Source organism: Hemicordylus capensis, chromosome 5, assembly GCF_027244095.1.
Source record: "Hemicordylus capensis ecotype Gifberg chromosome 5, rHemCap1.1.pri, whole genome shotgun sequence".
Lineage (NCBI taxonomy): Eukaryota > Metazoa > Chordata > Lepidosauria > Squamata > Cordylidae > Hemicordylus > Hemicordylus capensis.
In genome coordinates this window covers 251,925,880-251,942,389 of record NC_069661.1, presented here as the reverse complement: position 1 = coordinate 251,942,389, position 16,510 = coordinate 251,925,880, and the positions used below count along the sequence as shown (strand labels likewise).

At 45.9% G+C, this 16,510-nt stretch overlaps 1 protein-coding gene across 6 annotated transcripts in view; it reads right to left on the bottom strand.

Moving 5' to 3' along the window:
* The window catches only part of MKLN1 (muskelin 1), a 165,785-nt gene that overhangs the window by 74,027 nt on the left and 75,248 nt on the right, over nt 1-16,510 (bottom strand). For 5 of the 6 annotated variants that reach the window (XM_053254258.1, XM_053254260.1, XM_053254257.1 and 2 more), the window contains 2 exons: nt 10,528-10,637; nt 8,722-8,914 (listed from right to left, as the gene is read on the bottom strand). In XM_053254258.1, coding sequence (XP_053110233.1) covers nt 8,722-8,914; nt 10,528-10,637 — 303 coding nt within the window. Of the gene's footprint in view, nt 1-8,721; nt 8,918-10,527; nt 10,638-16,510 lie in introns of those variants that run through there. The other variant, XM_053254261.1, reaches the window with a different exon arrangement.

The window sequence follows — 16,510 nt, the reverse complement described above, 5'->3', positions numbered from 1 at the left end:
CAGAGGAGGAGAGAAAGAAGATGATGTAACCACAGAAGCTGCAGAACTGCAAGTTGCTAGTGGTTCAAAAGTTGAGATAGGAACATAGCTGCCTTATACCAAGTCAGACCCTTCGTCTATCTAGCTCAGTATTGTCTATACAGACTGGCAGCGGCTTCTCCAAGGTTGCAGCCAGGGGTCTCTCTTAGCCCTGTCTTGGAGATGTTGGCAGGGAGGGAACTTGGCACCTTCTACATGCATGCAAGCATGCAGATGCTCTTCCCAGAGCCACCCCATCCCTTAAGGGGAGTATCTTACAGTGTTGAGACATCTAGTCTCCTATTCAAATGCAACCAGGGTGAACCCTGCTTAGCAAAAGGAACAAGTCATGCTTGCTTCCACAAGACCAGCAATGTGTTCAGCTCTGCTCTAGTAAGCAGAGACTCTGGACTCGTCTGGAAGAGGACACTGAATCAGAGCCAGAAATATTTTATATCTAGAGAATATCCATCAAGGAGCTTCCTCACTGAATCCCCTAGAACTGAAGCATAGCACCATGTCTTAAAAGGGTTGGGACCTCCACTGAACACATCCCACAATAACTTGTGCCCCATACAAAGCTTTCTCCCCCAACACCCTCTCTGTCTGTAGCATTTAGCCTGCATTTCAAGCATGGGACACCGGCCTGGAGCTCTTCCAGGGTTCTTCCCAGAAACATTTCTCTGTTGGCAGGAATTCTACTTCCATTCTTCTTATGTTACAAACCAACAAAGCCTTGTTTTGAAAGCTGAACCACCAGTGAGTTAACATTTTGGTGTTTGTGGGGGGGCGGGGGGAGCGAAAGCTAAAGAGCTGGCTGCATCTTCAGAAAAGCAGCTGGCCTCTCCCCATCGCATTCCATGAGCTTGGCCAAGGTAGTCAAACCACCCAAGCAAGAAGTCTCAATAACGCAACGGAAACCCCCACAAAAGGGGGAGGCAAGGCCGCAGAAAGGTGTTGGATAGAAGATTGGGAAATAAAACACCCTGGCCCAATAGGTTACAGTGCATCGCCTTCTTCAGAGACAATAATGTTTCTTTCCTGATTAAGAATGAAACAGCATAGCCTAGGTCAGCTTAAGGGTGTCGATTATTTATCTTGGATCATTAAGCAAGCAGGCTTTCAACTAGATTTCAAAAACAATTCTCAGCAGATTTGTTTACAAAAACATGTCTACAAAGCCCTACTGAACATCATATGGGACAGGCTGAAATAACTGCCCATCTGTAAAATGGTCTGCTTGCTGTATCCTAGTGGATGGATTTGAGATTAATTATGTTTAGACTGGTCTGCTTGTAGGAACCTGGAAATGACACAGACTCAGATTTGCCCAACACCTGGAACTCCATCACCACCTCTATCTTGCAGGCCAAGTCTAGAGCCGCTGATATATCTGAAACCACCGTGGTTGCAGAGGTCTATTGGAAGGAACACAGACTATCCAGCTACTGCGCAGTGTGGCTCCACTCCAAATGGCAGGGTGAGCTTCCTATGTATTACAAACTCACAAGGCAATGGGTGAGGACAGACAAGGTTTGAGGACTAGAGGGAGAACTAGATTCTCATTTGAGAACCTGCACGCAGCAATACAAAGCATAAAGTTTTCCAGAACAGGACAGTTTCTGGAAAATAGTTCCCCCTCCCCCCACCGAGGAAAATTTACTTGCAATAGCCTTCAGAAATGAAAAACAAACAAACGCAAGACTAAAGCTATGATTGTGTCAGCTGAAAATGAAACCAACACCGAGCAAACACAACTTGTCTCACTTCTTTCCTCAAGCTGTGGGGCTTGGCATAAAAGACGGTTGAGGGAATACTTTTCGCTTTTTGGTTTACTTTGTTGTTGGGATGTGCACGGAAGTGCGGCAGGAAGGCTCAAAGGCAGCAGGGGTGCTGCTTTAAAAGCGCAAGTGGGCCGGAGACTTCCAGTCATATCCGGACAACGGGGCAGCAGGGAGGTACGCTGCTGCCCCAATGGGCTTGGAATAAAATGGACACTGGCGGGGGGGGGGGGGGAGCGACGGGAAGGGTAAGTGCAGCCTCCTCCACTCTTAAAGTTAGACACGCCCCGCCATCAAGCCAGCGGAACCGCTGGTTCTTCAAACCGGTTCAGAGGCCCATAAAGGGCCTCCAAAGTATGGTGAATCCACTGAGAGATGGAACATGGCAGGCAAGTGGGAAAGGCAGTTCAAGGAATTCTTCTGAATCATAACTGCCTCAGTGTGAATTTGAACAAGGTAGTGTAAACACTTCTACAGACAATGACCGTGAAAGAGAAGGGTACCCTCAGTGCAAGAGAACTGCTGGACTCAGACCAGTAAGTTAGCAGCAACTTATCTTAGGGTATGCTAAAAAGCAGCACGTCAGGAGACACCCAGACCAGTAAGTAATGACTAAGCATCAAAGAGACAATTTAAATGCCACATATTTCAGTGGAACTTAGACCAGAAGCTGCTTGTCGGTATTTTTTTTTTCCCAGTGCCTGAATTTTCTTCTTTATATCTATTTGTTTAAATCTGTTGTATTGTTGAGCTGTCCTGTTAAGAAGTATTCCAATATAAATAATTTTCAAGTTAACTTTCAATTTGTTCAGAACATTTAAGCCAGATTAAGTGTGTTGATTTCCAACATCCCCTCACCAGATATCAAATATTTCAGTTCAACTACTTGAAAAACTCAGATATTTATACAGCATATAAAATTATATGGTGCTTGCTCTCTCTCTCTCTCTCTCTCTCTCTCTCTCTCTCTCTCTCTGTGAGTGAACTGAATATAGGACAAACTACATGTCAAATCAGATCACAATTTATTTAGGATGTAAAAACTGCATTGTAACATTTTCTGAGAAAAAATTATATGACTTTTATACAAATGAAGCAAATGCATAGAATTTTTGGCAATCAAAAATTCCAGAAACCCCAAATCACTCCAGCATGCATCCCAAAATGAAGGCCGGGGGGGGGGACCCCAGGAGAAGAACTGTCTAAGTCTCCCCAATGACCCACAGCTGGGACATGTACCAAATTAAGACAAGTGAGAGAAAGAAGAAGCGGGGCGGGGGGATCCAAGAGAAGGAGAAAGAGTGGTGAAGACTGGTTGGGAACTTACGAGGTCGATCTCAGATCTGAACAGATTGAACTGTTGATCTGGTTTTAGAGGAAATTGCTTCAGTGCTTAATGCCCTCACAAGATTTGCTCATATTCAACAAATTATAATACTCACTAAATAGGGAGAACATGAGAACTGGTAAACAGTCTGAAAAAAATCCCCATTAACTGTTTGTTAATGCAAAGTAAACAAAGTCACATGTTACCTGCTCACCATGTGTGCATGATACACAGACAGGACTTGAGTAATATCTTTTTCTCTAGAAGCAGCATTTTGTCTTTCAATTCCAAGAAATGTTAGTTGTCAAGGCTTGGCTATTTTTGTTTTTTGTTTCTTTTTTAATAAAGGCTCTTATGGCTTCTAATCAAATCTTTCATAATGCAGTACTGTCTTCCAAGAGAGAAAGAAAAGCTGCACATACTAACCCCAAAACAGATGTTCAGAGGGCTCAGAGACATCAGACAGAGTGGCTGTTCTTACAATCAGCCAAAGCCAAGCCCGGTCTTGGCTGATCGTAAGAACCTCCAGGAGCCAAACCCACTGAAGAGACCAGCCTCTTAAACAGGGTTAAGCGAGTGAGCACTCCCTTAGCGCCTTTTATTTTAAATGGTCTGCCAGCACTGGCTGCTTGCAGTCAGGCTGGGAGACTTCAGGGCTCCCGGTCGGCCCCCGGGGACACCCACAGTGCACCATGCACTTGCGCGGTCTCAATGATCGTGAGAAAGGGCTCATGGTCTGAAATGGTCTGAGGCGGATGTGGGGATTCAGGCGATAGTCCAGGGCTGCTCAACTTCGGCGCTCCTGCAGATGTTGGCCTACAACTCCCATAATCCCTGGCTATTGGCCACTGTGGCTGGGGATTATGGGAGTTGTACTCCAAAAACAGATAGGGGGCTTAAGCTGAGCAGGCCTGGGGTAGTCCCATCTTGCCCAGGCCTATAAAGATAGGAGCAGCGCCCCTGATCAAGGGCAGGAAGCAGACGGATCATGAAGCAGCAACCCAGCCATGGAAGGGATGGCTGAATAGTTCTACCCATTAGCCAGCCAACCCTCTGCCTACCTCAGACAGAGAACAGTCAGGCATTCCCACGAGCAGTCCAAAATTATTCCTTTAAGAGAACGACGGAGAGAAAGGCAGGGCCACACACAAGAAGGCAGAGGAACGAGCTCCGTCTCACTCTCTGGTCACAGAAAGAGCCAGGATGAGAAAGAACAGAGTGACAACCAACACCTCTTCGGCTGAGGGCAAAGCAGCTCAACAGGGGACCCCAGGACAATGATAACTGGGGAGCAAAAATGCCCTTTCAGCTCACGTGAACCAAGAGGAAGACCCACAACTCCATAGCTGGTCTGCAGGCTGACTGTGGACATGCTGTAACTTCTGTGATAGTGCAGACTCCAACCCTTGTTATTTTGGAAGAATATCTAGCCTTACAGATGCAAAGGGTAATGCCTTCTGAGATCCCAGAGGCCGGAGAAGTGGCTGAATTGGATCACTAGGGGGATGAGAGAGGGGCTCAAATGCCGTGCATAGTTTGCCCATTTACCAAAACCAAAATATAGTAAGAGTTGCAGAATGTTTGCAAAATGAGGAGAAACTGTGCATATTTGCTCAGTTTGCACGATTTCCACAGAAGCCCTGGCTGTACTGTCCTCCACTCGTACAATCCAGTTCTAAGCATACTGCTAACGCCAAAGAAATACTGAGTAGCATCATCAATGGCAACTACCACCCTTCTACAGCAAAGTGAACAAAGCCAACCAATGAAACAGCAGGGCCACTTCCTTCCCATGCAGGAAGCACCACCTCAGGCAATGAAAGCCTGCTGGCTGCAACTACAACATCTATCTCCAAAATTGTGGGGAGGAAAAGTCTGATCTCCCCATTAGCCAGCCCAACCCTTGCAGGCAGGGAAGAGTAAGACATCTTACAGCAAGCCACTGCAACCTGCAGAGCTACAAACTCTGGCAGTTGTTAAAAATCCAATACACGCAAGCCAATTCAGCATTAATGACATATTCATAGCTCATCTTATGCCCATCTAATTTCTTCGTCTCCTCTTGTATCCTTAAGCTACCGAAGTCCACCACAGCCTACCCTCTTGGCTCAGACCCTTAGTTCACAATGAGGTCAGCTTTCATACACCCATGCTTTATCCAGTCCAACCCCAACTCACTTTTACCATTTGTGTCTAAACAAGAGCAGCCCCTTCATTCCCTCCACTACATGTTTAGACTGGTTCCCGGTTATCTCAATGTTCATCTGGCTCAAAGGGAAACCTCCCATACACCCAACAAACTCAATGACAAGCTATAGGAAAGACGATGGAGTAGACATCTTCCCTGAAAATGGATAATGCCCTTTGGCACTGTCCAACAGGTATTTTAGCTCGCTGAAACAGTAACACCAGCACAGCGGCTATTGGTAGGTCACAGGCAGGCTTGGCTGCCTCTCCAACTCCCATCACACAAGCTCTGAGAAAATGTTAGTCAATGGCACCAATGTAAACAGTGTTTACCCCCTCCAGAGGAACAGATAGATGAACCCAGGTGGAAAAGTGAGATCCGAATCACAGCCTTGTTCTGCAAAGGCAAAGACCAGGCAGATACCAGCTTCCTGTCCCATTACGCGGAATGATTTGTCCTGCAAGTGCCAGGAGAAGAGTCATTCCGTTAGTTTTCCACACGTATCCCTTGGAAAAGGCAGCCCATTACATCAGAAGCAGCCCCCAGGCTTAGTTGTCAACAGATATGCAAGTGTTGGAAATGGAGAGGAAGTCTCTCAAACAGAGCTGGCCTCAGGCTTGGGGCGTGGAGGAGGGAAACATTTCAGTTAGTTCAGAAGTATAGATTTTCACAAGGTTGGCAAGGGAAATCCTTCAGAACACTCAGCAGCCATCTGCATTTTGGAGGCTTTTCAAGCAGTGCCATTAAGATAACCTGCGTTCGGCGTTTCTGGTCTATGACTGACTATGAATTTGTTGGCCGGCCTGAATATAGGCTGCCTGGAAGCTCCAGGAATGAATCCAAATATGAGGTATTTAAGCCGCGGCTGTGAAACAGCTGAGATTCAGGGAAACCGTTTTCTTTCCCAAGAGGAAGTCCGGCAGCTGCCTGAGTTCTCATTTGCACATTTTCTGAGAATATCAGAAGAAACTGTGTGGGGAGAATGTATGGCCGACGGCCAGGAGACACTGAAAAGATATTATCTAGCAATGCAGGGTAAAGGGATGTCAGTGTTCCATGGAAAGGATAAAGACAGAACTGCTACTGGCTACAACAAGCTTTAGTCCTACATTCCTTTCCCCTCACCTCTCTCTAATACTGCGACAAATCAGGATGCATGGCATGTGACATTTTTTAAGAACAAGGTTAAAGCCAAACTCCCAAGGCATCTGGGCAAAACCCAGTCATTTCATATTCCTGACAGCTTCATTTCTATGCTGTGTTTGCAAGCCCAAGCCGCTTGCGGGGAGAAGAGTTAATGTGGAAATAGGTACTTGGGCGCCTCAGTAAGATCCTCAAGGAAACAAGTTGCCTGAAGGTGTTTATGTACAAGCTGCCCAAACCTTTGGCAACCAGTAAACAACGCCCTCATTTGCTTGAGTTTAGCGTAGGCAGCAGCCGAGGCACACACACCCCTGCAGAAAGAGGATTCCTGGGCTTCCTCCCAGGCACAGACAAATGGGTCTTTGGTTCAAGTTCATGCAGAGGTAATCTGAGCCTGCTCCTCGGCTCGAATCCTCTCCTCGCACCTGGCATGCAATGGGGGAAAGGGAGATACCCATTCTCCTAAATCAATGAAAGGGGGTAGACACATTTTTTGATACAGTCCTAGAATTGTTGTTATTTAATTTATACTAGCCGACCTCACACAGAGCATCTGTGCGCTCTTTGGGGCCAGCGGTTACCTCTTCCCCTCCACCTTCTGCCCCAGTCTCCGCTTCCTCACTGTGGCCGGCCCGTGGCCAGCCCAGCCGCCTCTCCTCCCCACCACCACTGCCGCCTCCCACTTCTGCCCCCCCACCCAGCCTGCTCTGCAGCACGGCTCCACTGCCCACCTCTCACCCCCGCCGGGCGCAGCGCAGCTCTGCCGTCCGCCCAGCCAGGCCCCCCGCCTCTTCCTTGCAGCCCAGCCACCGCCTCAACACAGGGCCCAGACCCGCCGCTGCTTCCTCACCAAGGCCGACCCAGCTAGAGCCAACCGCCTTTCCTCCCCACCGCCCACTCCCCCCCTTTCTTCCCAGCTGGGCCCAGACCCGTCACTGCCGCCACACCAGCTGGGCCCACGTGGCTCCGCCGGCCACCCAGCCACCTCTCCTCTCCGTCGCCTACTCCTCCCCACCACCACAGCCTCCTCGACTTTCTCCCCCCCACCACCACCAGCATGCAATAATAATGTTTGTAATAATATGCAATTATAATGCTTTTTAAAAAAAATTCTCTACCCCATCTTTCCACTAGTCCTTGAGGTTGCAGTATATGCACACATCCTCTCCTCTCCTACACACACACACACACACACACAATGTGAGGAAGAACAATGGCACAAAACCACTGCACACTCATACAGCCTGCACAGCATGTTATGTTTTAAGAATGAGCATTGCATTCATGCTCCAGCACCATGCACACAGAGCGTTCAACTGTGGTAAGATCCGTGAACTCATCCAAGAATTCTCCAGAATCGCCAGCCTGAAGAAAACCCATCCCATTTCTTAGAGGCACTGAACTATATACTACCAAACAGACAAAATGCAGGAATAAATCTAGCCATGCAGTCAGGTGCTCTGATAGTAATCTCATCTAATGTAACTCTTGCACTGGAACACCAGAAGCCTCCTAGCTACAGCGTACATTCATCACATCACAAGAAGCCACGTGGAAGCCAGCCTTTGACGAAGAACATTTCGAAGCTCCCCTGCAGACAGGAAAAATACTGGAGGGAATCATAGGCAAACACCACGTAGGGAAAACAGGAGCTGCAGGCAGTTTTCTCTGTGTTAGTTTTCTCCCCCCTTTAGCAGCCCATTGTTCCTCTCCCTTCCCTTCTGAACTCCTAGGACAAACAGCTACCTTAGGGAAGATAAGCAGAAAGACAGAGGGATAGATAAAGGCAGCCTGCAGCTCCTGCTCCCCTGTGCATTTGCACACAACCCCCTCCAGCCTTCTCTGCTTCTGTCTTGGGGCAGCTTCAGAATTCTGAACAGTTAAGAGATTTACTTTGATTCATCAGCTTGGCTGAACATGCAGCCAAGCTGCAAAGTTATACATAGTGGTCCTACAGCAGCACTAGGGAGTTCTCTTCAGAGGAAATGCTAACATGGAGATTTCCGTTCTAGACATTTTGATCTGGATTGGCTGCCTTCAGATGTCCAGAGAAGACTGCAGCACCAACAGCCCACATGAAGTCTGTATGATCAGCCTGGCAATGATACAAGAATTCTTTTTCACTGATGAATAATCAGAAGTCAGCAATTACAAGGGATCTCAAAAAGGCCACCTAGAGCCTAGCCTTTGCCTAAAAGGGCATCCATTTACCATCTGCCCACCTAGGCAATTCAAAAAGCAACTTGCTCTCCTTCAGCCCTTACCATTCACAGCTTTTTCGATCAACTCTTCACAAGCATTGAAGTCACCCTTCAGAACAAGTTTGTCATGAAGGTCTGTCAGCATGGGGTGTTCCAAGGCAATCTTGGTTTTCTTCTGCAGGGATTCAAACGCTTCTGTGTAGTTGTGCTGGCGAAAGTGCTTCAGGCAGAGGCGAATGGCTTCCTGTTCACGGTACTACTGGAACACAAGAAAGCCTGTGAGAACAGCATCATACATTGCCCGCCCCACGCTCCAACCACAGCTGGTTAAACCCATGAATTGGCTTGGATTACAGGAGGACCAAACTTCTGGCAAGTGGATGGGAGGGTGTTGAGAGTCCAAAGGGCAAGACTTCATTTTTAGATATAGAATTTATATTCTGCTCTTTCTCTAAGTAGTTTGGGCCAGCATACATGGGTTACCTACTTTATCTTCACAACCAGACTATGAGGTAGGACAGGCTAACCAGTGGCTGTTGTGCCATCTATCCACTACGCCACACTGCCTCTTGAAAATGCTCTCCATAGTGTTAATACCCAGGAAAGCTGGAAGGGTTCTGTGCTTCTCTGATCCACTTTTTCAAAAAATCCCAAAGTGATAGATAATCCATACAGCTATATTGCCTTTGCTATACGGGGGGGAGGGAATCATACACTGTATGATTCTATGAACCTACTCATCACGATTTACATTAGAAGAACTAGAGAAACAAATGAAGCAACCTTCTACCGAGCCAGACCATTGGTCCATCTACCCGGTACTGCTCTTGTCTGCTCTGACTGGCAGCAGCTCTTCAGGACTGTGGGCAGAGGTTTTTCCCATTGCAACTACTTGAGTCCCTTCGTACTTTCAAAAATCAAACTAGGACAGATGACCAGGTCAGCAATTTATATTACAAAATTAAAGAATATTTTTTACAACTTATAAAGATAATTTTCAAAGAACACAATTACTTTTGTAATTTTTTTTACACATTTTGAACATCCCACACCACAAAAAGCAGCGCTTTTCAAAAGCATTTCATACTCCCCCAATCCTTACACTATGCCAAAAACTAATGAATTGGCAAGTGAAACTGTTGCATCTATAAAAAGGATTTCTTCTTTTTAATGCTGAGTGTCACACAGTAGTCAACTGTCAGAATCCAAAGGGGTTGGAGCACCTTCCCCATGTGGAAAGGCTCATGTCTGGGAGCTTTTTCGTTGTTTGTTTGTTTGGGGGGGGGGAGATAACCAAGAAGGGGATATGGCAGAGGCTTAAATATATGTATGAAGTGGAGAAAGTAGAGAGAACAATTCTTCCTCCTTCTCATACAGTACTAGAACTCTGGGTCATCTGATGAAATGGATTGGCAGAAGATGCTGGACAGATGAAAAAGTGCTTCTTCACACAACACACAGTTAAATTTATGGAATTCACTGCCACAAGATGTAGCAATGCCCAGAGGTTTCAATGATTTTAAAGGGAAATTAGTCTTTCAATGGCTAGTGGACATGACAGCTATATGGAACCTTCACATTCAAAAACACTATACCACTGAATATCAGTTCCTTGGAGAATTAACACAGGAGAGGGCTGTTGCCTTCACACCCTGCTTATGAGTTTCCCACAGGCATTTGGTCAGCCATGGTGGGAAACAGGATGCTGGACAATTGGTATGATCCAGAAAGGCTCTGTGTAAGATTTATTTTAAGCTACATGCTATTTAGCCAGTAAATGCTCAGTCTCTCCCTCCCTCCCTCCCTCCCATTCACTCATACATAAAACACATACCCCCAAATCTTCACAGATTTCCTTCACAGGCCTACCTTGCTGTACCAATTGAGGCAGGGCTGGACAACTTCCGGATCATCAATGCCATTGAGTTCAACATACCAGATGCTAAAATTGAAGCTGGGACCCCATGACAGCAGTGGAACTGGTGAAGGATAAGGAGGAGAAAAAGACAGACATCATGTACTGAGATGGTGATTCCTACAGACCAGAGGAGGCAACTCCTGACCATTCAAAATGGCAGACCAGAAAACAGAACAAGGCAACTGTCATTGGTATGCAGGTATCCTATCAGAATAATAGGAGCTGGCCTTTCTGTTGCCCTGTCCCATTTCACAGCTACACTCCAAGAGTGAGGCAGAAAAGCCCACAGGACCCCCAAGTTAGGGGCTCTGAAAAGAACAAGCCAAGGAGGAGGAGAAAGGAGTAACAGGCTAGCTAGTTAGGAGCACTGGGGAAGAAAAGCGAGAATTGTTTGGGAGTTTTAACATGCTGGTGGTTGCAATATTTTTGTACACTTGGATAAGTGTGCTCATCTGTACACCCATCCCCAAAATACTCCTAGTAGATCCAAGAATCAGCCTGTAAGGCAGCTTTGCACAAGTCAATAATCACAAATTTAACCACGCATTAAATATAGCAACTCCCTCCTAAACCCCCATGGTAAACAGCAGTGCCACTGCAGATGCCACAATCACTATTCGTGGGAGCTGTCATACAATCTAAACATAGAACAAGTTGAGTACACTTGATCAATCAGCTCTTCTCCCCTTTAGAGGTCCGTGGCTTGTGTGAATACTCCCACTACCAAGACAACAGAAATCCATGACATCCTGCAGTGAGTGCACACACTCACATAGGCCTGTAGCTTCTATACTCCAGTTACTGAAGCCCCAAGATGACAGCTGCATATCCTTCTACTACGCTTAAGTTTCCACACAGATGCCAGAGCCCAAACCTGACAGCAAGCCACACCCCCTGATCTTGAAATTCTTGCCCATAATGACAGATGATGGACAACCAATTGAGGTCACCATGTGATCAAGTTATTTTGCATGTGTTCAAGGCAACTTGCTCTCTATCCACACATCTTAGACCTAAGTCGAAAATTCCCAGGCTAAGCCTGGGTGTCAATTTGAGCTCTGGCTATCTGCCAGTTATAGTCAAAGATTAACCCTAAAAATATGACAAATGGTGTATGAACTGTAAATTTGAAATATGTTCTTCTGCATTTCAGAGTAGATGAAAAGTTATGCTTTGGAGAAGTTATGGCATGGGTTCGGTGGAGTCCCTTGAAAAGCCAGCTGACAGAGAGTTAAGATTCCAACAAAATATTGCTCTTATTTCACAAGCATTTAACATACGACTTCCTTTAGCAACAAAGAACTAAAAGCCTCAGAGCAGATGTATGAGCAGTTGAGATATAAACTAAGCCTAATGACTGCGGTTAGAATAACGTACTACTTGTACAAGAGTGCTATCCCAGACACTCAATGTAAATCAGAAATAATGGAGTCATAATGAATGATTGAGAGTTCCAATGTAGTTTATCACACAAGATGGAGGCAGCACCCGGCCATCATTTTATGGTGGCAATTATATCTTTGACACCACCCCTTTGATCATTTTGAATAACGCACTGCTACACTGAAGGAGCCATTGACCCCATTATCTTGGCCAAGTTCCCAGTTTTGTTAATGCTACTCCGCTCCAAAAATGGAAGCTTAAATAGTAATTAAATAGTGTGCATTTTTTAAAAAAGCCAAAAAGTGTATACATTAGCAATAGACAATGCAGGGAATAGTCTAGAACAGTAGTTCTCAAAGGATCTTTCAGAAGAACTTCACGTCTGTCAGAAGTTTATCCATAAAATCAAACAAGCTTCCCTGAAAAGACAGAGAGCCCACCACTAAGGATTTTCTCCTGCAGTACACAGATGCAGAAGACAATGTTGAATCTAGTGCACTCTCAGTTTACATGGGGCAACAATGAAGCTCAATGCCAGCAGTCTATATGAAGGACTGCACATCTTTGGATTGTGTCCCAGAATCTTCTGAAATGCATAGGTTCCATGGCAATCACAATGGAATGCCACATCAGACAAGTCAATGTGAAAAAAGTTTCCTGAAGGTATTAAGTTTGAAAATGACAGGACTGGGAAATGGGCTTGACCATCAAGGTAATAGTGATTAGCTTGAAATCTAACCAAGTTCAGGTGGCTTCCACAATATGGTAGAAAACTAAAAATAGCCACTTTTATTCTCAGAAAGATACCGCTGATGAAAAAATGTCCCCAATTATTATTCAGCCTCCAGATATGTCTTCCAAGAATCATCAGCTGAGCACATATGAAACTGCATCCTACCGAGTCAGACCATTGGTCCATCTAGCCCAATACGGACCTCACTGATGGGCAGCAGCAACACACTGGCCGCTGCCGATCAGGGTTTCAGTAAGGGGTCTTTTCCTAGCCCTATGTGGAGATGCGAGGGTTTGAATCTGGAACTTTCTGCATGCAAAGCATGAAGCTAAGCCTCTTCCCCAGCATTTTGCACCATACGCAGGGACATCTCTTTCTTTTTGTAAGAGCTCGAAGACAGCCAAGGTCAGAAAACTCTCAGGATTATTTTCTATACAAAGTACATTTAGTACAGATCTCCTCGTTCATAAGAACTGTCGTTTTGCAATGTTAACCCTCTGAAGAGATCAAATCACAGAGTGCCAATTCCCAAGGGTCCAAGAGAAAGAGTCTTAGGGCTATATCACACAGCAATTGACCAATTCATTTACCTGCACAGGAGACACAAGTGCAGTGCATTTCATGTGTGGCCAAAGACAGCCGCACAGGGATCCAGTGGCCCTTTCTAGCTACATGGGTTCCCCAGAGCAAGAAATGGAACTCAAGAGCAACAACCCTTCTTACTGGACCAGCTAGCCTTGAAATTCACAGCTAGTCCTTGAGCTGCACAGAGCTCTTCTTCAGGAGTAGTAGCATTGAGAGTGGCTGTTGTGCCCAGCTGCTGAAAAGGAATTAGCTGCCTGTGGCAAGTGGATATTGAAAAAGGGCATTTCAGTCTGAATATTTTAGACTTAATTGCAGGGAAACAGAGCTGCTAGAACACAGATGGAACGGCTGCTTACAAGGCATGTTCTAAGTGGAGCCCACACACCACACGTAAACTGCTTTCAGGCTGTGCTGTGAATGTCACTGGCTTGGAACACTTCAGATCCCAAGAAAATCAGCCTCAATAAGATCTCTCCCCTCATCTTCAATGCAGAAACTTTCCTTCCCATATCCTAGCCCCCTTTTCGGAAGGCCTCCACTGTCTCTCCATATAGGCACTGTATCATAGGTTGTTTTAACACAGGGCTGCACAGTGGCCCTCCAGCTGTAGTTGGACTACAACTCCCATCATCCCAACCATAATGGCCAATAGTCAGAGATTATGGGAGTTGTAGTCCAACAACTGCTGCAGGGCCAAAGCTGTGCAGCCCTCGTTTAACGAAACGCAAGAGCAGCACTGCTGGAAGAGACCAAAAATCCCTCTGGAGGATTTGTGTCCTCTATTTCCACCAGCAGCCAGACAGATGCTTCTGGGGAGGGGCCATAGCTCAGGGGTAGAACATATGCTTTGCCTGCAAGCTCCAAAGCTCAATTCTTGGCACCTTCAGTTAACAAGATCTCAGGTAGCAACTGATGGAAAGACCTCTGCCTGGGACCCTGAAGAGGTGCTGCTAGTCAGAGCAAACTGCACAGGGCTAGATGCACTAATGATCTGGCTCTATACAAGTCAACACATCATATATGTCCATCCGTGCTCAAGCAGAGCAAGAAGGTAGCAGCCCTACCCTGCCTGTCTCCACCACCTGATATTTTAAAAGGTACCCCCCTCTGACTAGCTCCGTTTATCTACCATGGCTAACAGATAGGTAGACTGGGGGTTTATGGCACAGTGGCAGCCACAATCAAGGCACTCCTAGTGACTGGTTAGTGAAAAGAATGGTGGCACCATTGGGAGAGGGGATTTCTTTGGAGTAACACTTTTCATTTCCTCATCGCAACAGAAAGTGAGCCCTCAAATATGAAGAAGAGGATAAGGTGAGAATTGCCTTGCTAGATCAGTCTCAGGGACTTTCCAGTGCTCTTTCTCCAGGAAGCTCATAAGCAGGGCACGGGGGAGAGTGCCATTCTCAATTTCTGTGCATCTGGAGGGCAATATTGACCAACAGAAGTAACGCATACCAGTTCATTTAGCCCAAGGATTCTCAAAATTGTGTCACAGCAACCTTCAAGCTAACACATCCATGGCTTGAAACAGGACAGGGCCTCATTTAACAACTATTTCCAGACTTATCTACAAAGTATAGCACTAGCTCCTTTCTGAAGTATGCACGGAACTAGGTACACCATCTACTAGTACTTAGGCATTTCTGTACAGCACAAGAGATCACCAGTACAGGGAACAGCGTGCTGTAAATGGTTCCACTATACCGAGTCCTGTAGGGAAGCCCTTCCACAACAGTGGCCTATCATTACTCTCATCTCACTCATATGCATTCCCTCACTCAGCAAACAGTGTTCCCTCTATGGCATGCGCATGTGCGTGCACTCACACATTTTTTGATGTCCACTCAGTTAATTTTAGATCCCGCTCAGGTTGAATCAGGAAGGTCCCGCTCTGAATGCGCATGGTGCGCACACACTACCTTGATACTACCACCCAGAACAAAACTCATCCCGCACACACCTGAAAAAAATTAGAACACACAGCTGGGCAGAGTAGGACAACTCCTCCTAAGCTTAATTCTCTTGCCGTTTTTGGCAAGATTATGATTATGACTTCATGTGGCAAAAGTTTAGCTCCAATTCCTATCCCTCTTTTCTACATTAATATTCCAAGCAGCTACAAGCACACATGCGAAGGATTTAACGACAATAGCCGCAGCTGCAAAAGAAAGTTAAAACTAAGCATTCTAGAAGGCAGCCACTCAGCATAGATTAAAAGCCTGCTTAAACAGAGAGGTTTGCAAAGCCCACCTAAACATGGGAAGAAAAAAGCAGGAGTCCAATGGAGCTCTCCCTCCGCTGGAGGACTTTTCACAATTCTGGCTCCACCACTGAGAAGGCCCTGTGCCTTGTCTGGCCACTGTAGCTCAAGCGGTGGTGGGGAGGGCGGGGGGGGGCATGGAGCAGGTACTCTGAAGCCAATCTCGGAATGCAGGCAGATTCACAGGAGGTTCTCGAGGCATGCTGGTTCTAGGCCTCTGTTAAAGAGTAACACCAGCAATGTAACTGGTTTCAAAGCTCAAACAAGAAACCAATGTAATAGAACTGGCACTCAGAATCAAAATCAAATTTATTATGGTCAATGATCAGACAAAAGGTATAATTCAACAGTACAGAATACGTCACTGTATACAACACCAGCCTATTTAGAGTAATGGGGAAAAGCGGGCGGGAAAGACCTGCAGCACAATCAAACTCTATTATTTTTTATTATTATTACTATTACTACTACTACTACAACATTTATATCCCGCTCTTCCTCCAAGGAGCCCAGAGCGGCGTACTACATACTTAAGTTTCTCTTTCACAACAACCCTGTGAAGTAGGTTAGACTGAGAGAGAAGTGATTGGCCCAGAGTCACCCAGCTAGTATCATGGTTGAATGGGGATTTGAACTCGGGTCTCCCCAGTCCTAGTTCAGTACTCTAACCGCTACACCATGCTGGCTCTATTAGCTGCTTCCTAACACAACTTGCAATACTGCAAAACCTTGCCACCCTGTAAGGAGTGGTATCAGTCCCCCTGACACCATGTAAGTGGTATCAGTGTTAAAATCTGATAAAAGGAGGAGAAAAGTGTAAAAATCTAATGACCTGCCTGGATAATTTACTAAAATAGGTGTTATAAGCAATAAACAAACATCTCTGTAAAATGGGCAGTGGAGTAACACATGGTCAGTTGAATCAACCAACCCATGTTGACAAGGGCATAAACGCAGATGATATGGAGTA